The sequence below is a fragment of the Pelodiscus sinensis genome, chromosome 1 (assembly GCF_052426305.1).
Source record: "Pelodiscus sinensis isolate ZL-2025 chromosome 1, ASM5242630v1, whole genome shotgun sequence".
In the NCBI taxonomy this organism is placed as follows: Eukaryota; Metazoa; Chordata; order Testudines; family Trionychidae; genus Pelodiscus; species Pelodiscus sinensis.
In genome coordinates, this window is record NC_143052.1 from 62,536,606 (window position 1) to 62,564,251 (window position 27,646).

Genomic DNA, 27,646 nt, shown 5'->3' on the forward strand with positions numbered 1-27,646 from the left:
GGGGTAGGAGATTCTGGAGGGTTTTTTTTTTTTTTGCTTCTCGTGTCATTCCTGCCAGATTTCTGAGTCAGTGGCCCCTGCCCCCTAAAAAAGTTCCCCACTCCTGCTATAAAGACAATGTTCAAACCTTTGGTATTGAACATAAATTAATATTTAAACATGAGAATGTAATTTAAAATAATTTGGTTATCTGTTTAATATTTTAATTAACGCATTTAACAGTAAGAAAGGTAACTTCTCGTTGCAGCACTAGCAAAACTGCTTAGCCCTAATTATATAATTAAGGGCAAGTTTTCTTGATCCATGGAAAGGTTTGCATTGAGCTAGGTGCGGTGTGGGCCAAGATGTTTGAGAACCACTGCTCTAGTGTCAGGACTCTACCTTATCCTTAGAAAATTCACCTATCTTGAGCCTAGGCCTACGCCTTTTTAAAAAAAAATCAGATGCTTGTCAGTGGCACAGCTATATCTTCGAAGATTCCCTCCCTCTCTAAGGAGTGCTCTGACCTAGCCTGGCAGAAATGGAACAGAGCTTCCTCTGCTCAGGCTTTTCCTGGTTGCCAAAAGACAGTGCCACTTAAATGCTTCCAGTTCTATGTGCAGGTCCAGATGCGGTGAGACCAAGGACAGGCTCACTCTATGTGCTCCTGTACTGGCCCAGCTAGCAGGAGCACAGTGGAAGAACATAGTTTGCCTGAAATGTAGGGGAGGGACCTGGAAATAGTAAGAAATATAAACAAAGGGGGCTGGGATTGTAAATTGAAAGGAGCTGGCACCAGGTTAAGGGGGAAGAGTGGGGCTACGAGCCACATGGATCACAGGAGCCAGGATGGGGAGATAGAAACATACGTCTAACCACTGGAAAACACTCTGGAACGTGAACAGATAGCTTAAATTTCAGCATTCTTTGGCTCTTGGCAAAGAGCGGGGAAAACCCGCTGGACATACCTGATGGGGCAGGGCTGTCGGTGGATAGTGGGGGTAGAAGATGGAGTGCAAGGGGGTGGTGGGAAGGCAAGGGGATGGACGGGGGCTGTGAGGAGACAGGTGCGGGTGCTGAGAGCACAGACGGGGAGTGCGGACTGAGGGGGGCGTTGGTGTAGCTAGATCCCGGCGCGCTGGGGTCTGCTCCCGCGCTCGGGGACGCTGCTCCTGCGGACCCCAGCTCTGGGCCATGCCCGGGCGGGGAGGCGCGGCCTGACACGCCATGGCACCGCCCTCCGGCCCCGCCGCCGTTGCAGGAAGCCGGAAGCAGCGGGAAGAAGCTGCAGCTTGGCAGGGCCGGAGGGAGACGCGGGTCGCGGTGCGGGGACCGGAGCCTGCCGGCAGGTAGGGCCAGGCCAGTCCCGCCCGGCGGGGGACTCAGGCCCGCGGGGAGGTTACGCGGCGCTGTGGTGCGCGCTGGGGCTAAGGCCGCTGCCTCCGGCGGGGCTGTGACAGTCCCGGGCCAAGGGGGCGGAGACCGGGAGAGGAGCGATCCCGGCGGCTCCGCTGGCGCCCCCTCCCCCCTGCAGCCCGAGCACCTGACCAGGCCCCGTGTCTCCTGCCCTGGGTGCCGGGAGCGGGGCACATTCCTGAGGTACCCTCGGTGCCCCACGCTGGGCTCTCAGGCCCGTGCGCAGGGGTGTGTGCGCGAAGGGTGCGAAAGCGCCTTCTCGGGCCCCCCAAGTAAGCGTGCTCTGGCCGGCCGGGGGAAGGCTGCGGCAGATTTCCTCGCTGCTTGGGGGGCAGTGGGGTGCACTCACCCTTGCTACAGTCCACATTTACCAAAAACAGCGCGTCCCCCCTCCCCAGAAATTCCTGGGTACAGGCCTGGTTCTAGTCACAAGGCAGCACGTGTGGGCCTGGGGCTTCCCGGGCTCGCCTTGAGTGACAGCGTCTGGTGCTTAATGTTTAAGACTTTGAAAATCTCAGGCACAACAAAATCCTTTGGTACTGGAGCCATGGAGAGATTTTACAAACTGCTTTTAAAGACTGGCCAGATGGAGGCAGGAGTCTCCCAGCAGGGATATTCTGCTTGGGAGAGCACTGGGGTGATGCCTGGGGTAGCATGGTTTCTGACTCCTGGAACAATATCCTGATTAGTTCTTGGATGTATATGAGCCTTAATGACCATGCCAAAACTGGACCACAGTTCACACAATTATGTTGTGTTTTTAAAGCTTGTGCCTTGTTCACCTACGCACCTATAGCAAAGAGAGAGAAACATTTTGTAGAATACAAGCTTCCAAAATTTCACATAAGAAGAAAATGTTGTGAAGGCCAAGACTAGCAGATTTCAAAAAATAATTAGATAAGTTCATAGAAGGTAGTTAGCCAGGATGGGCAGGGATGGACCTAGCCTCTGTTTGCCAAAAGCTGGGAGAGGAGACTGATCACTTGCTGATTAGCTGTTCTGTTCATTTTCTCTGAATCACCTAGCATAGGTCACTGTCAGAAGACAAGATACAGGTTGAACCTCCCTGGGGTCTGGCACACCCGGGACCTGACAGGTCCCAAACCAGGGAATGTGCTGAGCTATGGGAGGTCAATGTGCAGGGTTCCCTGCTTTTCCTCTGGTGCGGCCCCTCTGCTCTCCTCCAAATGGGGGGAGGGGGAGATTCTGCTTTCTTCCCCCCCCCCCCCGACTTTGCTGTCACTTGGGGCTCTGTGCTCTCTCCACAGGTGGGTGGCTCCACTTTTCTGCCTGGGGGGGCTCTCACCTGGAGTTCAGGACTCTCCCTAGAGGCTTCTGCACTGCTTCTCAGGGCTCTCCCTGGCAGCTCGGCTGCTGCCCAGGCATCCTACTGTTGCCCAGGCCTCTGTGTTCTGCTCAGCAGCTCTAGTACTGCCCTGGGGGCCCTGCTGCCACCCGGGCCTCCACACTCTGCCTGGCTGCTCTGATGGCTGCCAACCTACTCCCAGTGACTGGGACTCTGCTCTTTTGGCCTCTTAGTCTGGAAATGCTTCTGCCCCACCAACTTATGCTTCTGCCCCACCTGGGTGCTCCTATTGACCAGGGGTGTTGCTAGACTAGGGAATTCTGTATTATGGAGTCTCAACCTGTACAAGGCTGGATCGATCCTTGGTCTGAACCAGTACGGCCATTTTTATTTCATTATGAAGGTCAATTTAATTTTGCTGCACATAGGAAAAGCTATGAACAGGTACTGCAAGCTAGTTTAGGAGCTGTTCTCTCTGTTTGTATTCATGGAGTTTGGAGGAGGTTATTAAGAACTGAGGACCTAGAAACTAGGGCTACGTGTAGACTGCAGGCTTCTTTCAGAAGGAGCTTTTCCAGAAGAGATCTTCTGAAAAAACTTTTTCCAAAAGAGAGCATCCACACTGCCAAAGTGCATCGAAAAATTGAAAGATAGCGTCCACACTGAATGGACACACTTAAATCTCGCATTTAAGCTGTGATTACTGTGGATGGAGTGGCCACCAGGGCACCTGTGCTTTTTCCTCTTTCCTCTTCTTTCGAAAGAACTCCCTCTTCCCCATTCACACATCCTCTTTTCCAAAAGAGCTCTTTTGGAAAAAGGCATCTTCCTCGTAGACAAAGGTTTACCAGTGTCAGAAAAACCCCTCTGTTCTTTTGATTGTCTTTCGAAAGAATGCGATTGCTGTGTGGAAGTAGGTGAAGTTTTTTTGGAAAAACTCTGTAGTGTAGACATAGATAGGAGGGCTTATACAGAAGTCAGACAGGAAGGATGGGCTCCACATAACCCAAAACAGAATCAGATTTTGTCATGTAAGATGAAAAAAGATTATAGAGGAGGTTTTTTTTTTTTTTTTTTAAAGGCTCAGGAAACCTGACAAGTGTGGCAGAGGAGCATGTGGTTTTGACAGAGACATCCCTTAAAGTAGGATTTATTAATGGGGATATTCTATATCCTACTAAAGAGGAGAGAGTAGAAGAAGTTAAAGTATGGGTAAAAATTGAAAAAAAAATGTACAGGTAAAAAATTTTTTTAAAAGGCCCTTTCAATTACATCACTTGAAGGTAAATGTATTGAAACATTTTATAAGTGCTTGTATACAGATGCAGAAAGTCTTATTTAAGATATGTGAACTTAGTGTTTGGTATTAAATGAGGATGTTGCTATAATAACCATCACAGAAACTAGGTGGAATGATGATCGATGGGGCACCATCATGAATGTAGAACATATACAGGAATGGGCGTAGTTTGGACTAGTGGAGGAGTGGCACTATGTGCCAGAAAGCTAGAAGTGAAAATGAAACAAAGTTTAGAGTTAGCTCAGAAAGGTGCAGTGGAGACGTTGAGACAGGGAGACGTTCTAATCAGATATCCAAGGTATGAAGACAAGTGTGAGAAATTATTCCTATCAGTTTGAGAAAATGAAAGTTTCTCTTCAAAATCCACTCACTGGCTATGGGGGAATAAAGAGAGAGAGAGAGAGACTACAGCGACCGCATTGTGTATCCTTTCCAGCACCTTTAGTATCTGTTTCCTTTTATTCCCCTTCAGTTTCTGCCTTGGATCCTTTTCTAACCCTCTCTGCCCTAATTGTATGCTGTATCTTCTATTTTGTCCACTTCTCCCCAAAGTTTTAAATACACTCTTTCTTGGTGTCTCCATGTTAGTAACAGTATCATCCTAATTGTAAATCTGTTAGGGAGAGAAAAGAGCAGTTTTTAGGGGAGGGGAAGGGGAAAATAGGAGGAGGTGGTAGAGAGAAAAGTGAAAGTAATAGATGCTGCATACACAGAAAAAGATGCATTTTGAACTATTAAGGAAAAAATAAAGGTGGAGTGGAGCCAGAATAGAAAAGGAAACAAAGCAAAAACAAGGAAGAGATGTAGGAAGTCATATTTTTAGAAGTAAAATAGAAAGCTGATTGAAGATTGCTAAAAGCAGATTTGAATATAACTTATTCCTTTAAATTGTAGGTTGTCTTGTTGGCAATGGTTATTTTTCACCTTGGCTAGGGTGAACCCAGAGTAAGGTGCAATGGTGTTATATTAATTAGGAAGGAATATCTGAGCCCAATGCACAGAGGTATAAATATGACCCTGTAACTGTTCAACATTAAAAAGTGTAAATGAAGTTCAGGGTTTGGTATACAGACCCAAGTCCACTTAATACTATGATAAATTAGTTATTAAATATTATCCCTTTATTACAGATATAGGGGAGGGAGAGAAGAGCATTGGAAATGTATTAAATAAGTCTTTAATTTTAAAAATATTTCTTATTTCCTTGAGCTGTGGAGAGTCTTTAGAAGATTAAAAGACTAGAACAAGAAAAGATGGTATTGAAGATAGCAATTACTGTCATTTTTGGGAAAAGTCAGCTGAGATGGGCTGTGTGACAGGTTGGGCCTGGAATACCAACCAAGGGTCCCTCTACACAGTGGTGCTGTTTTGGGATAACGTCCGTTATCCCAAAATAGCATTGTGCGTGTCTTAACAGCACTCTTGTTATTTCAAAATAAATTCGAAATAACAGGTGTCTTATTCTGGCTTCCTGTAAACCTCATGCATGAAGAATAAGGAAGATGCCAGAATAGCACTCTATTTCAAGATTTGGTGCTGTGTAAACTGTGCTAAATTTCAAAATAGGCTATCTCAAAAACCTATGCAGTTTGCGTAGCTCAAATTGCGTAGCTTATTCCAAGCTACATATGACTGTGTAGACATACCCTGAAGTGCTGAGATGCCTCTGAATCAGCCTATTCTGCCAGTCTGCCCCCCCACCCCTGTCTTACAGAACCAGTCAATAAAGCCTTTTCAACAAAACTCACAAGCAAGGTAACCCCCAGCTGCAGATATACAGATACTAAGAACAACTCTGGGAAGACTCAGCTTAAGGGTCTCAGCTTTGGGTGCTGTAGTACTCTACACACCCAGATGTTCACCTTCCTCCCCCCCCCCCCTCCACTGGGGGTACAAACCTAAAATTATATGAAAGTCACCCCTTTCCTCAATGTGAAGGAAGGTATTACCAGACCTCCCCCACATTAGAAATTATATAAACTGGGTTATATTATAAATCAGAAATAAGTGTATTAACTATTAAGTGGTTAAAGTAGCAAACAAAACAAGAGAGATCACTAAGAAAATACAAAGCATGCCATCTAAGCCTGATTCACTAAAGAAACTAGTTACAACTAATAATTTCTCATATGGAGCCTTTTACAGGCCAAGTAACTAGTTAGCCTGGTTCCAGCAGTTCTTCTCTCCCCTCAGTTACAATCTTTTTGTTTCCAGGTGTTTTCAACTACTTTTGGGGTGGGGATGCAGAGGTAAGGCAAGCTGAAGACCATTGTTTTCCTCCCCCACCTTATGTAGAATTTCCATAAGGTGGGAAAACTTTGATTCTTCCCATCCCCCATGGACCAGTTCCGCAGTCCAAGATGCAGGTTAGTATCAGGTGACCAGGTCGCCTGACTCCATTGTTCATGCATCAATAGTTTTATGGAACATCAACAGAAAGGCCAAACCTTTTTGCAGTCTATTATACTAGCTGATGGGCCATCAACCCTTGTGTGGCTTTTTCATTGTAGAATCTGCATTTAGAATGCCCAAGAGCTGCAAATATGAAATACAGATACCAGTCAATATTCCTAGCTTCAAATACAAAAATGATACATGCATATAAACGTAATAATCATTCAGTAAATAACATTTCCAATGGTACGTTACATTAATTTTCTTGCATAAAACATTTTTTATGTCGTGAGCATATTTTCATTGAGCATATGGAATGCCATGTCATAGGCTGGGAATGGAGTTGTTAGTAATGTCCAATCCTAGGAAAACAAGATGCACAGAAAAGGAAAGAAAAGAACATCAAAGATAGAAAATGCAGCATCTGCTGTGGTGTTGATTCACACAACCTTGTTGCTGGAAAAAAAGCCCACATGTGTGGCACAGTGTTTTCAGCTGCTCTGAGACCTAATATACCTGTACAGCATCAGGCTGTTCAAGGCATTCTTTTTAGCTGCCTTCTAGTCATAGGTTTATAGAACGTTGCAAAAGAAGTATCTTCATGGCCACTCACAATTTATATGAGAGACAGAAGGAAAAAGAGAAATAAGAAAAGAAATAAAGTGGCGAATGAAAAGAACACACATAAGGAGGGGTGACAGCAAAGCCTCATCTCAGCTGGTATTTGGGATTCAACCACATTAAATGCTAGTGGTGATGTCATCTGGTTCACTCTCTTTGGAGCTGATGCCTTGAGCAGACATTTCTCAGAATTAGGACAAAGAAGGTCTGGGGTCTCAGATGGTGGGAATAGCAGCCGTGATGGTGAAGTTTTCCCCTTATCTTGTCTTTCAGACACCCTGCATTCACTATAGCCAACTTCTCTCCACCGCCCCCTCCCCCCCCAGTTTCTTTTTGAAGTGATGGGCAGAATAGTTCAGTGATTCTCAACCAGGGGCAAACATACTGCTCGGGATATGCAGAGGTCTTCCAGGGAGTACATCAATGCATCTAGATACTTGCCTGGTTTTACAACACACTGTGTAAGAAAGCACTAGCAAAGTCGGTACAAACTAAAATTTCATAGAGGCAATGACTTATTTGTACCGTTGTGCATATGACCTTCTGGCTATAATTAGGTGTTTGTTATAATTACAGTGGAGTCCCTATCATCCGACCTAAACGGGACTGACAGGTGGTCAGATTACCAAAAATATCAGATGACAGGGACTCTACTGTAGCCGGGGTCTCTTGGTCTCCATCCCTGCCTGGCCCTGGCCCCTTCCCTCCCTTCAGCTCCCGGGCGCCCAGCCCTGCTCGCTGCCCCGTTGCTCTCCTGGAGCCACTGATGCCTGCAGCTCCCGGGGACAAAGCAACACCAGCAGGAGCGGCATCAGCGGCTCCAGGGCACGGGCCGGGAGAATGGCCCACTCGCTGCCCCGTCGCTCTCTTGGAGCCGCTGATGCTGCTTCGTCCCCGGGACCTGCAAGCATCAATGGCTCCAGGAGAGCGACGGGGCAGCGAGCGGGGCCATTCTCCCTGCCCGCGCTTTATCTGACTGCAGCTCCCGGGGACAAAACGGCATTGGCAGAAGTGGCATCAGCGGCTCCAGGAGAATGACCAGGTAGTGAGCGGTGCCATTCTCCCGGCCTGTGCCCTGGAGCCACTGATGCCGACGTCGCTTTGTCTCCGGGAGCTGCAGGGTCGGATAAAGCGGAATGTCGGATTACTGAAGGTCGGATAATCCGGAATCTACTGTATATGGAAAAATAAGAGAGCAATTTTTCAGTGATAGTGTACTGTGGTACTATGCTGTGTAACAAGATTTCCTTACCACTCTGGCATCTTCTGCTGGTTGCCTGCACAGTAAAAAGCAACAAATAGTCTAGCAGCATCTGAAAGACTAACAAAACGTGTAAATGGTATCATGAGCTTTTGTGGGAACTACCCACTTCTTCAGATGAATGGAACATTACAAGTCCATATCCAAGTATAAATAAGGGAAGGGAGAAAAAAATTAGTGTTGGCTGGCTAGCACGTTGCCTTCCACATCCTAATGACTTAACCAACTAAACAATTGGTTAAAAAACAACAACAAATATTCTGGTAGCACTTTATAGACTAATAAAACATGTAGATGATACCATCTACATGTTTTGTTAGTCTATAAAGTGCTACCAGACCATTTGTTGTTGTTTTTTTCTGTAAGGGTATGTCTACACTAGCCCCCTACTTCAAACTAGGGAGGCTAATGTAGGCATTCGAAGTTTCAAATGAAGCCCGGGATTTAAATATCCCAGGCTTTATTTGCATCTTCCCACCCGGACACCATTTTTAAATCCCCCTAGTCCGAACTAACTGCCCGTGGCTACACGCGGCAGTCAAACATTAACTCGAACTAAGTCCTTAGTTCGAGTTAACTGTTACACCTCTTAGAAACTTACCTCAGTGTAAGCATGGATGCTCCAGATTGTAAGGCCATATCTTTCAGTAATCCTATCATGCTCCCAGAGTTGTGAGGCACCTTGCTGTCACCTGCCCTTAGCATGAGGAAGCCTTGTCTGAGCCTTCCCGGGGGTCAGAATCCCAACTCTACCAACCACAGGCAATCCAAGTCCTTCTCTCTCAGCCTACACAGGTCTGCTCTTCCCCTGCAGGTTAGAGTTAGGCATATTCCACTCTTCGAGCCCTTTGAGGGACCCCCTGAAGTGTCCAGCTCTGGTCTACTGGTGCTCACAGAATTCACAGATTCACAACTCCCGAAACAATAGTACTCCCAGCTCACTAGTTACATCGTAGAGCACAGCTCTTGTCTGTTTACAGAGAAAACGAGTAAAAATTTAATAAAATGTAAAGATCTGAGAACAACCAATACAAATATTAGAAACAAATGGATTGATATAAAATAAAAACATAACACATGGTCTAGAATCTAGCCTTAATTTTAGTTACTGTCATATGCTATAGAGCAGTCGTTCTCAAACTGTGGGTCAGGACTGTATTTTAATGTGGTCACCAGGACTGGCATTAGACTTTCTGGGGCTCAGGGCTGAAGCTGAAGCCTGAGGGCTTCCTTAGGTGGCAGAGTTCAGGTTAGGGATGTCAGTGTGTATCTGTGTACACAATTAACCAATCAGCCTGAGCACATCAGTTTATCCTAACAGTTACACGGAACCTGTCCCCCTTGCTGCTTCTGTATCACAGCAAGGTGGGAGGTGGGAGTTGGTGCCTGTGGGGAGCCGGCTCCTGCGGAGCTGCCTGACCTCCACCCATTGCCTCCCACAGAGGCAGCAGGGTGGAGGGGGAGGACGAGGACAGGCTCAAGCTGGTACTTGTGGGGGAAGCTGGCTTAAAAGATCGAGAGGCAGCAGTGCAGGTGATAGGGGAGAGCAGGAGGGAGCTGGTACACATGGGGGCGGGGCAGGTGGAAGCTGCTGCTCAGGGGAGCCAGCTTAAAAGCTGGCTCCTCACAAGCACCAGCTCCTGCCTTCCTCCCTGCATGTAAATGGGGAACCTCTAAATATTTTAGCAGTTGCACATTTACACAAATAAACAATTTTTAACATCCCTAATTTGGCTTACAGGCCCTTGCTTTGGGCTGAAACCCTTGGACTTTGGCTTCCTATCCTGGGACAGCAGTGTCACACCACTCCCATGTGTTATGCAAATTGGCTTATGAATATGCCTAATTCAGAGGTGCTTTATGCAAGATGCACAATGTGACATAATTTTTAAAGTTATAATCTACTGAATGTATATATTTCTGTGCATGTTTCACTCTTGTACATGAAGTTAGAAATATGAAGTGTGAATCTAGATGCACTAATGAGGGCCATTAGTGGTAGTCTGGAAACATAATGGCTTGATACCCAAACCAACAAGCTGTGAATACTCTGTTTTTCCTGCAAGCCTGGACTGTGGTTCTTCCAGACATATGGCCAGGCTACCTGATGCTGGAACCCATTTTGGATCTTGTACTTTTCCATTCAAGGTGAGAAAAGTTTGAACTGAACACAAAGAATTCCTCCTTGGGCAAAGGTGACATAAGGGGGGGACAAAAAAATAGGGTAGTGGCCAGATGCCAAGAGACCCTCACTTAGTACCCAAGATGCCTGCTGGAAACATAAGACTGAACAGGGGAAAAGATTGGGCCCAAGCTAGGAGGCTGCCTGTCTTGTGAAAAAGATAATTAGAACGACTGTTAGGGTAACAATTTGCATATATCAGATTTCTTAGTGTATTAGGCTTAGTGGCATGTTTTGTTTTATTTTTTGCTTAGTAACTTACTTTGATCTGTCTGTTATAAATTACAATCATGATTTAATTTTAGAACAAAAGCTTACCCAATATCCTCCCAGCATTTGTGACAGGGCCTGCTCAACACTAGCTTCCTCCTCCTGGCCATCCTGCAGATTAGTGCTACCAGACATGGCTCCCATCTCTGGCAGTGTCTTCACCCATCTTGTGCTGCCCTGCAGCCTCTCTTGCTCCAGGAATCACAGACTCATCTTCAAGACTTGGCCCTCCAGCTGGGTCACCATATTCTACTACTGAGTGCAGTGTGACAAAGCTTTTCCTGGACAAACCATCCCTCGCACTCTGTCTGCTGCCTGACCTGTGGCGCACTTCTAAAGGTTGATGTGGAACCTGAGCCTGTGCTCTCTTTTTGGGATAGAGTTCAGAAACCCTTCAGTCAGTAGCTATGGCCTACACTGTCCTACCTTGCTGCTTTCCCCTGAGTCTTTTCTTACCTTCCTGGTTTTCCCATCCTCTGGGTTCACCATCCTCTCTCATTTCTAGAAATAACTATGGACTGTCGTTTGGCCCTAACGTGCCTCTCTTCTCTCAGGGAGTGGCTGCAGCCTCATTTCCTACAGCTCCTCTCTGCTCCCTGGCTTTAGAAGTCTTGTCTGTTCCTGCCTAGCTGAGCCTGTTCCCAATTAGTCCTCTGTTCCCTGGCTAGTCCTCCAGGTGCAGCCTATGGAGTTAATTGGCCATCTTAAATCTTTACAATGGGGTGTGGAGTAGACACCTCATCGCAGCATATTACAGCCAGGCTTGGTGATCTTCCATTCACGAGAAAAATCACGCTGCCCTCTTGCCTCCTCAGTGAAAGGATATGGTCTCTTTCCTTGCAATGCCACATGTATCACCTCCTGCTATGTGGACCTTTCTATACCTCTCACAATCTGTTACTGATTAATTGGTGGCTCCATAATGCAAATAGATTTTGATTGTGAAACATACAATGTACACTATACACCTCACTAGACAGAGAAAGATAGATTGACTCCTATCCCTATGCCTAAACAGAATCACTCCACAGCCTGTCACATCCTGGTGACCCAATTTTACCTTTAAGATCATAATTTTCAGTATAGATACCTAATGTCTTAAATACTATCCGTATATACATTTCTACATAAGCTACGTGCTGTCAGTAAAAATCTTACATGCCAATAATAAATTGGTTGTTTATTATGCATGTTCCTGACCCAAATGATCCCTGTTAAACCTCATGCATCCTTCTGTGCCATAAAATGTATAGAAATGTGTTTCTCTTAAAGGAAAGAAACAATTCCCACATTTTTTGGAATTATTTTCTTCTATCTTTTATGGTCTCTTTGTGCCACATTTAGAAACTGACAAAAATGGTCATTGGGACCTTCATTTGATATTTAGTTGACTCTTTCTACTAGAGGAAGGGAAAAAGAAGACTTTAAACTCTGTGACAGATTTTATATCTGAGATGTTAATTTTCATTTCTGGTAGCATTTAGCTTGTCTCTGTTTCTTTTCTCCCTGCCTCCCCATTTCTCTAATTGGTGGATTTTTAATTTCTCTGTTAATTCTTTAAATCTCTGTAATAGTGTTTTTCTGTTTCATGAAGAATGCATTGATTTTCCTTTAACTTTGTTGAGTGCAGTGTGCTGAGTAATATATATATATTTATATTTTTTAGTTTGAAAATAAAATCATCTAGTCAAGAGGAAACATGCAGAGCACTTCCAATTACCTATGGCTCTTATCTGACATTTTAGGACAAGGAGCCACTGCAAATGTTTTTCGTGGACGACATAAGGTTTGTGTGGAATAAACAAACTAATTACAATTAATAAATATTTTTTCAAGAACAGGGGTACTTGTATTAATTCTTAAATAGTCTTCCCATCTTGTTCCCTTTGTTAATGCTTAGACTTTGTTTTTCTTTTAATTTATGAAAGAATAATTGGCTCTGCAGTGAATACTGCTTATATATTAAATACACAGGCTGAATTCAGTAAGAAAACTATCATTATGCCTGGCATCAGTAACATGAAAGCCATAGAAATCTGTTCATCAGCCTTTTATGGAAAAGTTTTGATTTTTTTTAAAGTTGGATATGTCTGTGTAAGCAAACACCAGCTTTTATAAGACTCTTATGGGGCCTCAGTTACTAAATGTACATGTCCCTTTTAAATTAGAAATAAATAAATATATCCATATCTTTTTAAATGAACTGTTATTTATGAATTCATTTTATGGGAAAGGCTGAGTGGGGTGGTGGTATCTTCATTCCAGAAAAATATTCTGTTTGGGATCTCTTTACTTAGAATTTATTTTCTAATATCTGAAAATTATTTATTATGATAGTACCCCGAGGCCACAGTCAGGTTCTAGGTAACCATTGTGCTAAGTGCTATGTGAATACAAAGTAAAACACGATCCCTTTCTCATTGCACTTGTGTTTCTAGGTGTAAATTTATTTTAATGTTATCCAGACTGCTTAATTGTCTTAATTTCTTTTAACTGCTTTACTAACTTATATAAAAATAGTGAGAAAAAGTCTGCTGTTAATATCTTCTCTTAACTACAGATAATATTGACAATTATTTAATAATTTTAAATGAATACTGAGTGGGTTTTTATCTGTCAAGGTGAGGTTTTTTTTGGAGGGCCACTTTTTTTCCCTTCTGAAATAGTTCAGAATATCATAGACCTGTAATAGAATATGGAGTATCACTGCTGTTTGAGATGTAATCGCTATCCAGTGATGTAGAAATAATGCTAAAACCTAGAATTCAGGTCAGCCGATATATAAGGCCCCAATCCTGCACACACTTTTACATGAGCAACCCTACTAAATCCATGTGAGTGACTGTTTCCAAGATTTGGGCATAAAGCAGGAACAGTGTGTTTCTCTAAACTGTATTATTTGTCATTTTTAATGCCATGGCTATGGATTTGGTGGTCTTAAAACATTTTTCTACAGGTTAAACCTCTCTGTTCCGATATCCTTTGGGAACTGACAGTTGCTGAACCATGGGAGGTTAATATTGTCTAGCAGCATTACCAATACTTCTCCTGGACTATTGGAAGGCATTTAGGGGTAAATTACAGCTAAATAACAACACAGAACACTGAGAGACAGCACTAATGGCTATAAACAAACTTTATGGGACTGTGGGAAACTTGGTGATACCCATAAGTGTACATCTGGCTAATTAAAATCATGTGGGTCATGGATATTGCCGCACCAGAGAGTGCCAGACTACAGAGATCCAACCTACAGAAGATTTTCAATTAGTCTTTGTACAGAAACTAACATCTAAAGTTTCCCCCCAGATTTCTCCATCTTCCATCTTTGTGAAAAATTATCCCCTAATTGGTGTTTATTACCTGAATTTAGATTGGAGTTGAGGCTGTTCTTTGTCATTAGATTATATATTTTGTCTCTATCTATCAAATTGTTTTGAGATTACAATTCTTTGTGTGTCCTGGCATTGTCTCTTAACAACCCTCAAGTGTTTGTAAAGAGGTAGCTCATCTTGAGCCATTTTTGACTTGCTGTTTATTTTTGCTTACTGCCACCTATTAAACTGAACAATATATTCGTATTGTAAACACTCCAATCATGAGATGAACATTCAATATTCATATAAATTATTACAGAGCAACTCCAATTATACCAGAGTTGTATGTAAGTTGAAAATATGTTTGGGCTCCTTCAGGATGACTGATACTATATAAATCTTAACTATAAGGCTTTTTTGTACTTAGATTTTTAAAAATAATCTGAATATTTTTCTGATAGAAAACTGGGGATTTATATGCTGTCAAAGTATTCAACAACATAAGCTTCCTTCGTCCGGTGGATGTTCAGATGAGAGAATTTGAAGTATTAAAGAAACTGAATCACAAGAACATTGTCAAATTGTTTGCTATTGAAGAAGAGGTAACTAGTGGATATTGTTTGTAATAATACCATCCATGATCCCTGTATACGCATTTCTTATAAACTCACCTTTATGGGATGAGGTTGTATAGATTGGCTTTCCCTGGTCCAGCACCCTTGGAACCTGACTGGTCCCAAATAAGAGATTTTACTGGACATGGGGAGGTCAGTTCTGGCCCCTCTGCTGCCAGTCTCTGGGCTCTTCCAGGGGGTAGCCAGCCTCCTGGCGGCCAACCCCCCTACCAATCCTGGCCTCTGCTGCCGGTCTTGGCCAGGTACCTGCTCCTCTGTCCAGCAGGGGCTCTGGCCACTAGCCACAAGACGATCAGAAGATAGGCATCTTGCTGTACAACCAGTTCAAATAATGATAGAGCAGTTGTAGAACTGCATCCAGGGGTAAATTAAAGTAGCAGTTCTCAAAGTGAGGTTGGCCAGGAGACAACCAAAATGAAGAGTTCAGTAAAGACTTGGGGGAAGGAGAGTAATCGAAGGAGAGAGAAGGGAACGTGCTGCTACATGCTCTTCCGCCACTTTAGTTCCTTTTTCATTTCCCTATGCTACCAGCTACTCTGAGAGGGACATTTGAAAGGTAAAGACGGGCCAGCACCCATAATCTTATGGGCTCTTGTTTTTTCCAAACTCAAGACAAATTTCTAAATTGAATCAATTTTTTTCTTTCTTTTCATTCTTTTAAAGTCACCAGAGTGAGACTTGTGTATGAAGTACTATCAGATTACAAAGCTTTACAAATAGGAGAGTATAACTTGACATAACCTGTTGCATTATTAATAGTCTTCAACTCATTACCAAAGCTTTATATTTTTTTAATCTTTCAGACAACCAGTAGACACAAAGTACTTGTTATGGAATTTTGTCCATGTGGAAGCTTATACACTGTTTTAGAAGAACCATCTAATGCCTATGGGTTGCCAGAATCTGAGTTCTTAATTGTGCTAAGAGATGTGGGTATGTGGAATTTATTTTTTGAACTGTCTTATTTGTTGTGTTGTTTGGTTTAGTTTGGAATTGGAATATTAAAATTCCTAGTTTCAAGTCAGTTGAACAATATAGTTGGATCATAGTATTACTTTTAAACTATTATTTCAACAAATGTAGTTACACTATGAAACTATTTATAATTTTTTTAATGATTTTTAAATGCAAAGTTTGTTTTTTGTCTCACATTATAATGCTTTCTTGTGATAGATCATCCCAGAATATCTGGCGCTTATCACTGCAGGAAATCTGGCAATTAAAATATGTCCACTTTATCTGCTCAGTGTTCAAAGGGTTATGGCAAAACCCATTGCTAGCTCTTTTTTCCTACATTGTAGAGATTCCTTTGAGACGAGAATAACATCACTAAGGATTATAAACTCTTACTTAGAGGCATTTTTGAGAACAAGAGATACCATTATTTGTTGTTTGAAGAAGGAAAGGCAAAGCTGATTAGTATAGAGCAGGCCTGCTGGCAGGGGGAAGAGGGACAACGGGGGCAGTTGCCCCAAAGCCCAGCAATTCAAAGGTCCAGTAGCAGCATCAGCATCTGGAGCCCTGGGCTCTTTTAAATCACTACACCACGCACTGCATGCCGCTCTGAGTGGCGGGAGTGGGGGGAGGGTGCCGCACTCTTTCCACCTAGGCTCTATCCCTTCCAAGAGCACAGAACCAGCCCTCCATGCACACTGCCCAAGGGCCTGCAGAGGCTGTTGGCTCCCTTGGTATAAAGACAATAGGATATTCTAATTGTAGTAGCAGCAGTGGTCCTTGCCTTTCTCCTGTGTACCCACTGAAAAACAATAATCTATGGACCTATATATGCTTTTTTTGGTATTTAAAATGTGTCCTGTCTGTGTTGATATATGTGTACTAAATTCTGTACAACTCTGTTATTTAAGTGGCTGGGATGAATCATCTGCGAGAAAATGGAATAGTGCACCGTGACATCAAACCAGGCAATATAATGCGTGTTATAGGTGAAGATGGTCAGTCTGTTTACAAACTGACCGATTTTGGAGCTGCTAGAGAGTTGGAAGATGATGAACAATTTGTTTCTCTCTATGGTACAGAAGAATATTTGGTAAATCATTTAATTTCTGATTGATGGACTTACTGAAGCATGGGGTATTTCTTAGTGAAAACTGAATAGCTGAGACACATTTTTGGCATTGTTTGTCATGCCAGGCCTCTTCTGATCTGGGAAACAAGCATACTGATGTCATTTCCTGACTCAGATTCTCCATGTTTCATTGGGATATATAAAGACTTGCATCATAGATTTATTAGAGCTTCCTTGCCTCTTCCTCTTTGGATATTTTCTTGTGAACTGTTTGGATGATTCTGGGTATTGCTCAGATCCACTTTTTGATATTTGTATTCACCAGTGTGCAAGGGCACTGTAACTTGGGAATTTCCCGTGTGCAGTCTGAGTTCTTTATTTCCAAAAAGAGACAGGTAAAGGAGTCAGTATAGCTAAAATACTTGCATTGAATTTGAAAATAAGGATTTTTTTTGTGGAAAAGCAGAAAGAAAACAGTTGTTCCCTCTGCTTTTGTTTACATGCCTCTCATGCTAATATGCTAATAAATGTTCTCAATGCTTTTTCTCTATGCTCCTCTTCTTAATATATTTTCCGAAACAGTAGTTTTTGTAGTGTTTCTTTTCCTCTCCTTTTGTGTGGCTTTTCTCATCTAAGTGGTAATTTCATCTGCATTTTCTTCACTAAATTTCCTTTACTAGATTTTGAACTTTATTGTAACAAAGGTGACTATAAAGCGGCTACTGGCGCCATCTGAACAGTTTTGCAGTATGTTCTTGAAGTACATGTAGTGTGAAAATCTTATGCAAATCTACAGCACACGCTAACTTCCTTTTTTGATGAAAGAAGTGCTTAGAAAGTTGGCATATCCTGGTATAGTTGCTTGCTTGAGTTTTGGTGCTTTATAATCAGGCAAATAGTTCTAAATTGTTTTCCCCTTTTTTCCCCCTTAAGCATCCTGATATGTATGAGCGAGCAGTGTTGAGAAAGGAGCATCAGAAGAAGTATGGAGCAACAGTTGATCTGTGGAGCATAGGGGTGACATTTTACCATGCAGCTACAGGAAGTTTACCATTCCGACCTTTTGAAGGGCCTCGCAGGAATAAGGAAGTTATGTGAGTAATTTAGAGAAAGAGTTCTGTCTGTAAATTAATTCAACCCATAAAAATATCCATAGCAAGAGTTCTGTGCACATGCCCATAGCAAACACTGTAAAAATAATGCAAAAGTTGGGCAAGTTTCATGGTTAGCAGGCTAGTGCCCTGGAAAGATTTCATAACAAGACTAGTACCTTATGCATCTCATTAGAAACTTGTGTTTCCACAAGTAGCTGCCATTTAGGTGTTGTCAATTGACATCCCAAAATTTGGCCAATTGGGTGGAGGACAATTGGGAGTCCTGGCACTAAGGAAAGTATGAGTGCTGTTTTTGGTATCCAGGAGGCTGTTGATGCTAAGGAGGCAATGTGTCTTCTCTTTCCTTCTCCTTTTATGGACAGGGATTTGGCATAAATTGGAGTTTGGGACATAAATGCTTTTTAAATTAAAGTTTAGATTCTAGAGTGTAATTACACAGCAATTTAAAAATCAGCTATTTTCCAACAGTTTATGCAGGGCTTTACTATCATACATTATACATTTAATGTTTTAGACAACATATGAAGCATAAAAGCAGTTGCCTCTGATGTCCATTAGCTGTTTGAAACTCCCATGTCTTTCTTAGAGCTAACTACAGTTTAATTCAGTTCTCTCCTTTCACACTTATTCCTGAATTTTCTGTTCAAGATTTGGAAAAAAAATTGTGAATGTACAATATTGTGCCAAAATTGGTGGCTATTTTAACATTCATGTAATCTTTGCAGAGGCCAAGCTGTATTCCTTTTCTCCCAAATTAATATTTTTGGTCATATTATGCTCTCCGTTGCCCTGGAACATTGCATGTTCAAGCCGGTAAATGTCTGTACTATACAGACACAAAAATCTGAATTTAACATTTTAATTTTTTCTGGAGAGTTCCCTGAACCTTTTTGTAATATTTCTCAATCCTGTGTCATCCAGAGGGCCTTTTTCAGTTCAACATAAGGTGTTTCTTTTCATTAAACACTAAGGCTGTGTCTGGACTACATCCCTCTGTCAAAAGAGGGATGTAGTCTAGACACAGCCTAAGGCTATATCTAGACTGCAGAGCTTTTCCATGATATCGCAAGTATCCTAGAAAAACTATGCTGCGTTCAAGGAATGCTTCCACTTTTTCAAAACAATTTCCAAAAAAGTGGATGCGTTCTTTCTGCGAGGAAGAAGGGATGTGCTGAAAGAGGAGGTTTTTCTGAAATTTGGTGCCATGTAGACGGGCCAAATTTTGGAAAAGCCTCTTTCGAAAGAAAAACAGAAATTTGCGGATCTAAATTTGTTTATCTTTTTCTGACTTTTCTTTGCAGTGTAGACCTAGCCTAAGCCAAGAGCTACACTAGAACAGGCAGGTTGGCTTAAGGTATGCCATCCAGCTATGCAAAATTTTGCATAGCTGGATTCAGTTTACCTTAAACCGAGCTGCCGCAGCATTTACACTGCAGGACACCGACAGGAGCACATGATCCCATTGGCTTCCTTTACTCCTAGCAGAATGAGGAGTACAGGATGCTGGTGGGAGCTGCCTCAGCATTCGATTTGGGGGGGAGGGCCTGTGTTAGACCTGCTAAATCAAATGCTAGAAGAGCAACCTCCTGAGGGTTGATCTCCGTAGCGTAGACATGTCTTAAGTGTTGTTTCAGTGCCCTCTGTCAGTCTGGAGATGAAGCCCTGATCTTTGCATTCCTACTGAGCAGCAGATTGGTCGAAATTGTTGCACTAGATTTACAATTTTTATTAACATGACATGGTCCTATTAGAGGATCCACTTATTAGACTCATACTTGAAGAAATAGTAATTAAGGATTACATATTTATTTTGTATAATTATTTTTAATGTCTCATAGGTATAAAATAATCACTGGAAAGCCTTCTGGTGCTATATCTGGAGTACAGAAAGCAGAAAATGGACCAATTGAGTGGAGTCGAGATATGCCTATTTCATGTAGTCTTTCTAAGTAAGCTTATTTGAATTTTTTACCAAATATCACAATGACACTTGAGTAAGGTTTTTCTCATTATTTGCTCTGTATAAAATGTTTGAAACTCTGGCTGTCTCTGACTTAGAATTTTTACAGCAGCCCTATATTATGTTATAGGCTATGAAATGCTTTTCTGTCCATTCCAGCCAAGTGCCTCTGTAACTATTCATTTACCCAAGAGCACTCACTGGCAAGACAGAGCAATATGGATAAGAACCAGCCTGGGCAGGGAGAGGGAGACTGTGCCATCTATTAGAAAAATATAGGTATGTAGGGTGACTTAAGACCACAGTATCTGTTTACTTTAAACAGGATTTGTGCTTCTGTGTCACTTAGGCACTCTTAAAAATTCCACCAGTGAGGCCTGCTGGATCCAGATTTTATTTGTATATGCATACCAGCATGATAATAGTATTCACCTCTGCATTAGCCTGTAATGAAGAAGAGGTACAAATACAAGATACAGGCAGTCCCCGGGTTACGTGGATCCGACTAATGTCGGATCCGTACTTACGAACGGGGCTTTTCTCGGGATGCCTGTGGTAGAGCAGCTAGGGCACTGCCGGTTGGTCCCGCAGCGCCGCTCTCGGCACTACTGGACCAACCCGGCAGCACCCCAGCTGCTCTGCCCCAGGCGTCCTGATTCAGCCGCTGCTGGTCAGTTTCAGCCTTGGAGACGCCTGGGGTTCTTAAGTTGAATCTGTATGTAAGTCGGAACTGGCGTCCAGATTCAGCCGCTGTTGAAACTGATCAGCGGCTGATTCCAGGAAGCCCGGGGCAGAGCAACTCTGCCTCTGGCTTCCTGTAGTCAGCCGCTGGTCAGTTTCAGCAGCGGCTGAATCTGGACGCCAGTTCCGACTTACATACAGATTCAACTTAAGAACAAACCTACAGTTCCTATCTTGTACGTAGCCCGGGGACTGCCTGTATTTAAGATGACTGCTTCCCCACTTTAAACTCATGGCATCATAGTCTACGAGAGGACTACAAGACCTCTCAAGAGCAAGGTTCTCTCTAAGCTGCATGGCAGCACAGCTCCACGGCTGCTTAATCAGCCCCACCCAGCCAGGAAGCTCTGTGCACGGAGCACTGAGCCCCTGACTCGGCAGGGCTGATTACGCAGCTGTGGGGTTGTGCCACTGTACAGCTTAGAGGAAACCTTGCTCGAGAGGTCTCGTAGTCCTTTTTCTGACACATTGCAGGGATAAATATTGTCTAACCATCCCTGACAGGTATTTGTTTAACCTGCTCTTAAAAATCTCCAGTGATGAAGATTCCATAATCTTCTAGGTAATTTATTCCAGTACTTAACTACCCTGATAGGAAGTTTTTCCTAATGTCCAACCTAAGCCGCCTTTGCTGCACCTGTTGGCTGTGTCTACACTGGCATGAATTTCCGGAACTGCTTAAAACGGAATACTATTCCGTTTTCAGTTTTTCCGGAAAAGGAGCGTCTACATTGGCAGGCTGCTTTTCCGGAAAAGCCCTTTTTCCGGAAAAGCGTCTGTGGCCAATGTAGAGGCGCTTTTCCGGAAAAGAGCCCCAATCGCCATTTTCGCGATCGGGGCTTTTTTCCGGAAAAAACTACAGGGCTGTCTACACTGGCCCTTTTCCGGAACAGTGTTCCGGAATAAGGACTTATGCCCGAGCGGGAGCAGAATAGTTTTTCCGGAATAGCGGCTGATTTTGTACAGTAGAGCGTCGTTGCTTTTCCGGAAATTCAAGGGCCAGTGTAGACAGCTCGCAGCTTATTCCAATAAAGCGGCTGATTTTCCGGAATAAGTGGCCCAGTGTCGACACAGCCTAAGCGTTTTGCTTCTTGTCCTATTCTTTGAGGTTAAGAACAGTTTCTCTCCTTCCTCCTTGTAACAACCTTTTATGTACTTGAAAGCTGTTACCATATTCACCCTCTCTGTCTTTTCTTCTCCAGACTAAACAAACCCAGGTTGTTTTTTTTCCCAATTTTCCCTCAGCGGTAATGTTCTCTAGACCTTTAATAATTTTTGTTGCTCTTTGAGGACAAATTAGAAAAAGTCCAGCATTTTTCCTGAAATGACACACCCAGTACTGGACAGAGTATTTCAATTGAAGCCTAAGCAGTGTGAAGTAGAGCAGAAGAATTTCTTCTTGCGTCTTGCTTACAAACCTCCTGCTAATATATCCCAGATTGTTTCCTTATTTGCAACAGTGCTTGTTGACTCATAATTAGCTAGTGGTCCACTATGACCCTGAGATCCCTTTCCTTCATAGTCAATCATTTCCCATTTTGTATGGGTGTAACTGATCGTCCTTTCCTAAGTAGAGTACTTTTCATTTGTCCTTATTGAATTTCATCCTTTTTAATTCAGACCATTTCTTTGAGTGCTTCTTGCCCCTATCCCTGCTTTCATGATTAAATTAGGATTCAGTATTTGAAAATTCAAAAGGTATTTGGTAATCAAATCTCGTAAAAGTGGATATGTTATATATTGTCCCTGTTCAGGAAAAACAGGGGACAAGATTATTGAACAGAAGCTGTCAAACAGCAAAGAAAGGAATGTTGTAGAATTTCTCAATGCATAACATTTTTTTATTCCTGGGGGAATTCATGTACCATGCATATTTTTAATTTTTGGCAAAAAACAGCTTCTGCTGGAAAGTTGATGCAGTTTTACCTTTTTCCTGCCAGAAGGCACACTGGCACAGGAACACAGTAACTGTAGTTGTTGCCAAATCTATGGAAAACAAGCAGAAATGTGGCTAATTAAGGCTCGCTTGGCTTACAGTATGTTAGCTACTTTTTTGCTTGTTCAGAACTTTTAAAGTAGCTGGGAGATTATTGCTTTTTTGTTGTTGATTGTCTCCTGGCCCCTGCCAGTGCTCAGGCCAGGATAGTCAGAATGCTCAACTGATGATTGGCATTTGGCTCCAATTGGGCATCACCTCCCTGCACGAATTCCTACTTTCTGCCTGTTCAAGTTCCTGGTTCCTGGCCGGCTCCCATCCCAGTGTCTGCCTGCCCACGGGTTGCAGAACAGCTTGTCAGGAGGATGAGGAGGGGCAGGAGTGGGAGGGAAAAGGGGGCAGGGAGAGCTGCAAGGCGTAGGGGAAAAGTGAGCAGTGAGCAAGGAAGGGTCAAAGTGGGGGGCAAGGATGGGCAAGAAGTGTAAGGGTTAGAGTTAGGGCCAGGGCCAAGAGTCCTAAACTGCACACTAGAGATCCAGTCATATAGAGTGTTGGGGTTCTTTCAGGAATTGTCTTGTTTTGGTCTTGCTCTGAAATGAAACTGGCTTGTTTATTGGCTTATTATGGAAGCCGCTGGGGTGCTTAGACAGTGTGAAATTTGGTAACATTTCTTTACAGCACCTGTCAGGCCAGGTCAGAACACGGGTTATGGGGAGACAGACAGCATGAGGCTGCTGGGGGGTCAGATGGGCATAGAAAGGCTGGTGGGAGAAAACAGGCTATGGAAGGGACTCAATGGGAATGGCAGTGCAGGGCCACAGTGAGGAGAAAGGTGCAGAGCAGAGGGGGAGGGTTGCAGAGCTACAAGGGGAAAAGGGATGGCTGAGTGGGAACACAGAGACAGATGTGGATAGGAGGTTCAGGAACACATGGAGATGAAGGGAAGGGGCTGGCTGAGGGGGTGCAGGTACACGTGGACAGAGGGTGCAGATTTACAGGGTGGCCGATTGAGGGCACAGAGATACGTGGGACGGGGTAGATTTTCCTCACTGAAAGGGAGAGGCTAGAGGTCAGCCAGAGTCTACAGGGGGGAAGCTCCCTAATAATTCTTCTCTGCTCTCCCCCCCCCAAAAAAAACCTAATTCCATACTTTTCCCACCCATACTCAGCAACTCTTCAAGTTCAAGTCCATGCTCCTTCCCAGCAATTACTTCCCTCTTCCAAGGCTCCTTTATTATCCCTGACTCCCCCAAGCCTTTGCTCTGCTCTTTAGGGGTATGAAAAATATGGTTGTATACTGTAGTTTAAATGAGTTATTACTCAGAGTTCTATATTAATATGCTTATTAACATTTCCTGAATCTTTTTTGTTGTCTGTATTGTTACAGAAATACATGCTCACAAGTATTTTGAAATAAATTATCAAAATAATTGAAACTTTTGTGATTATATTGCTATTTTGATGTACGAAATATGCTGAATGTAGCATGATTTTTAAATTTTTGTGCAGAATTTTATTTTTTTGGAGCAGAATTCCCCCAGAAGTAAAAAATGTCTTACTTGTGATCTGTATACTAGGGAGATATTAGATAATGTCAAAATGAGAAACATTCCAACTTGTTGTCTCTTTTTTTGTCTCCACAGAGGCCTGCAAGTACTGCTCACTCCTGTTCTTGCAAACATTCTTGAAGCAGATCAGGAGAAATGCTGGGGATTTGACCAGTTTTTTGCAGAGACCAGTGACATACTTCACCGAAAAATAATTCATGTCTTTTCACTACAGCAAATGACCTCACATAAAGTTTATATTCAGAGCTATAATACGTAAGCATTCTGTCCATCCTTTCACTATTTCTGTCATATCCAGGTAAATAATGCTGCAACCTAGGATCACAATCCGTATGACAGATTCAGTAGCCTGTCCTTGATAGTTATCTGGTTGGAGGCAAGAGAAATGTACAATGATGATGTTGCTGTAAATTGTTAAGGCTCTTCTATGCCAAGCACGATGTCATATATGATGTGAAGAGGTATATGTTAACTTTTTGTTCTAGTCTCTTACTGATTTGTCCCTTTTTTTTCTCTGTGATTCATCTTTAGCCAATAGAGCCCAAATACTGTGTTAGCAAAGCAGCTGTGATAGGGAAAGATCCTACTCTCGTCTTCTGCAGTGTCTACACAGACTATTTGGAGACCTTCAGTTGTTATTCAGCATCATATAGTTTATTTACATTGCTTTTTTCATCACCCTTGGTGATCCATACATCCTTAGTGATCTATACATCATATTACACATACATTATCCCTCTGTTGTGGAGACATATCTCTACCCAGAGATCCTTCTTAGTCATTAGTCCACTCCCAGTTCATTTTAATCCACTCATAAAACATGGTCAGATCCATCCAGAGGGCACTGATTGATATTTAAGTGCTCAGACTGGTGGCTCAGCTGTTTTATTCACAGAACTCTGTCCAGGGGAGCTACCTGGTGCTCTGGCAACAATTATAAAGGACCTCGGGTTAGGTCGCTGCCACAGTAGCAGCCGGGAGCCCCGAGACCCTTAGAATCTCCAGGCCCCAGGGCAGTTGCCCCTTTTCCCTTCCCTGTTGGCGGGCCTGACTCTGTCACAGGAATCTTTTGTAATGTTTCTCCTTGATCAGACTTGCCATTTCTTAGATTGCTTTTCTGATTTGTATTCCGATTTTTTTTTCAGTATAGGCCTTATTGTCAAAACATACTGATGATGTACAAGAGACAAAATGTAAACTCTTCAGGATAGGGACTTTTTTCAATTTCATATTTTTAAGGATTCCTAGGCCCCTGGCCAAGGAGGAGAGGACCCAAATCCATGTCCCCGCACCGCTCTGTGGCCCCCACCAGTCCTTAGAGCCATCTGAAACACATGGTGCAGCACTCCAGCAGTGATTTAAAAGGCCCAGGGCTTTGGCCACTGCAGTAAGGCCCCTTGTGAATCAGCGGGTCTCAGAGCAATTGCCTCCTTCTCTACCCTCTGTTAGCAGACCTGGGTTTGATATAACAGCCCTTTTTGGGGGCGGGGGCCACTAACCCACAAAAAAATCAGTCAGAAGCAAAAAATCTGCCGACTGAGAAAGAAGGAAGACCCTCCTCACACTCCCCTTGCACATCAGAACCCAGTGGGGCCCAGGCTAGTAGATTTTGTGTACTCCAGCCCCGCAGGCAGGGGGATGGAGTACCTGTGCAGGATCCCTAATGCTGGGGGTGGGAGAGCCCTGAGCCTAAGGGAGAAGATCCAGGCAAGCTGAGGGCCACCGCTGGCCCCTGTGTTACCTGCAGAAAAATTGGCATATTCTCTAGGGGCACCCACCCATACCCTTCTGCATGGTTAGGCATAACCTTACACTTTGTGGGTTTGTGGGGTCTTTTACGAGTGAAAGAGCCTTACACAGTAATATCCTATTTCATCTGTATGTATTAACAATCATTAAAAACAGAGGCACACACCAGGCATAGAGTGCTCACCACTCCCAATAAGACAGATGAACTTGTCTTGATGGCCAGTCAGGATCAGATCCATCTGAAGGACTCCAGTTTCAGCACAGTGTCATTGGCACAGGGTTGAGGTCTGGCAGCTCTGAGCTTGGAGCTGTGTCCTTGATTTGGTTCCCAAAGAACTTCTGTTTGGACCCCAGGTTATATAATGAAGCCTGAGTCCTGCTTAGCTATACCTTAACTAATTATAATTTTACTAACCAGTCATAACCTACAGTAACAGAATTACCTAACCAATCATACCCCACCACCTTAGCTGATTTACACCTAGCAAAATTAATTATACAGAAGACCGAAAAAATTAAAAAACCAGAGACCATTCAGACAAACAATAGGAAAGAGAGGACCATAATTATAGAATGAAAATTCCACAACCTCAACTACTGATAAACAGTTTCTTGCCTGACAAAATGCTGTTAACTAAAACAAAATACAGGACTATGTAGCACTTTAAAGACTAACAAGATGGTTTATTAGATGATGAGCTTTCGTGGGCCAGACCCACTTCCTCAGATCAAATAATGGAAGAAAATAGTCACAACCATATATACCAAAGGATACAATTAAAAAAAATGAACACATATGAAAAGGACAAATCACATTTCAGAACAGAAGGAGGATGCGGGGGGGGGGAAGGAAGGTAAATGTCTGTGAGTTAATGATATTAGAAGTGATAATTGGGGAAGCTATCTTTGTAATAGGTAAGGCAGTTGGGGTCTTTGTTCAGCCCCCCACGGAGAGTGTCGAATTTCAGCATGAATGACAGTTCAGAGGATTCCCTTTCAAGTGCAGATTTGAAAGTCTTCTGGAGTAGGATGCATGTGATTAGGTCATTGAGACAGTGTCCTTTCTGGTTGAAATGGAAAGAAACTGTTTTTTCTTTGTGATCCTGTCTAATGTCTGTTTTGTAGGCATTGATTCACTTCACCATTCATGCTAAAATTCGACACTCTCCGCGGGGGGCTGAACAAAGACCCCAACTACCTTACCCATTACAAAGATAGCTTCCCCAATTATCACCTCTAATACCATTAGCTCACAGACATTTACCTTCCTTCCCCTCCTCCCCCCCCGCATCTCCCTTCTGTTCTGAAATGTGATTTGTCCTTTTTATATGTGTTCATTTTTTTAATTGTATCCTTTGGTATATATGGTTGTGACTATTTTCTTCCACTATTTGATCTGAGGAAGTGGGTCTGGCCCACGAAAGCTCATCATCTAATAAACCATCTTGTTAGTCTTTAAAGTGCTACACAGTCCTGTATTTTGTTTCAGCTACACCAGACTAACACGGCTACATTTCTATCACTGTTAACTAAGTTACTCATCTTGAAATCTGGTTCTTTATCTGGTGACAATGGGTGCCATTAGGATAGGGATTCCTTCTTAACAGCCTGGTGTGAAACTATTTTAATGCAATTTAGGTAGAATCTTGAGTATGTGACTTCAAGATTTACAAGCTACTGGCTGCTGCTCTTCAATCTGGCTACTGAGGAAGGCTTTAGGCCTTCCATTATGAGCACAGAAAAACCATATTGTTACATTCCCCTCCTTAATGATGCTTTTACTAAAGCTGTCATTGTCATTGCAAGAGTCCAATACTCAGACTTGCTGAGTTTGGTCTTGTCTCCTGGGTATTATTAACAAGGTCCTTAT

The 27,646-nt window shown here is 43.0% G+C and overlaps 1 protein-coding gene across 4 annotated transcripts in view; it reads left to right on the plus strand.

Annotated features, from left to right (window-relative positions):
• The first annotated feature begins 1,093 nt into the window (after window positions 1-1,093).
• The window catches only part of TBK1 (TANK binding kinase 1), a 45,787-nt gene continuing 19,234 nt past the window's right edge, over window positions 1,094-27,646 (plus strand). Inside the window, exons 1-9 of one of the 4 annotated variants that reach the window (XM_075930974.2) lie at window positions 1,094-1,328; window positions 10,344-10,425; window positions 12,396-12,515; window positions 14,508-14,648; window positions 15,485-15,614; window positions 16,547-16,728; window positions 17,641-17,801; window positions 19,661-19,771; window positions 24,103-24,282. In XM_075930974.2, the coding sequence (XP_075787089.2) occupies window positions 12,429-12,515; window positions 14,508-14,648; window positions 15,485-15,614; window positions 16,547-16,728; window positions 17,641-17,801; window positions 19,661-19,771; window positions 24,103-24,282 (992 nt within the window). In that variant the 5' untranslated portion in view covers window positions 1,094-1,328; window positions 10,344-10,425; window positions 12,396-12,428. Of the gene's footprint in view, window positions 1,329-6,227; window positions 6,251-10,343; window positions 10,426-12,395; window positions 12,516-14,507; window positions 14,649-15,484; window positions 15,615-16,546; window positions 16,729-17,640; window positions 17,802-19,660; window positions 19,772-24,102; window positions 24,283-27,646 lie in introns of those variants that run through there. The other 3 variants (XM_075930967.2, XM_075930983.2, XM_075930979.2) reach the window with 3 other exon arrangements.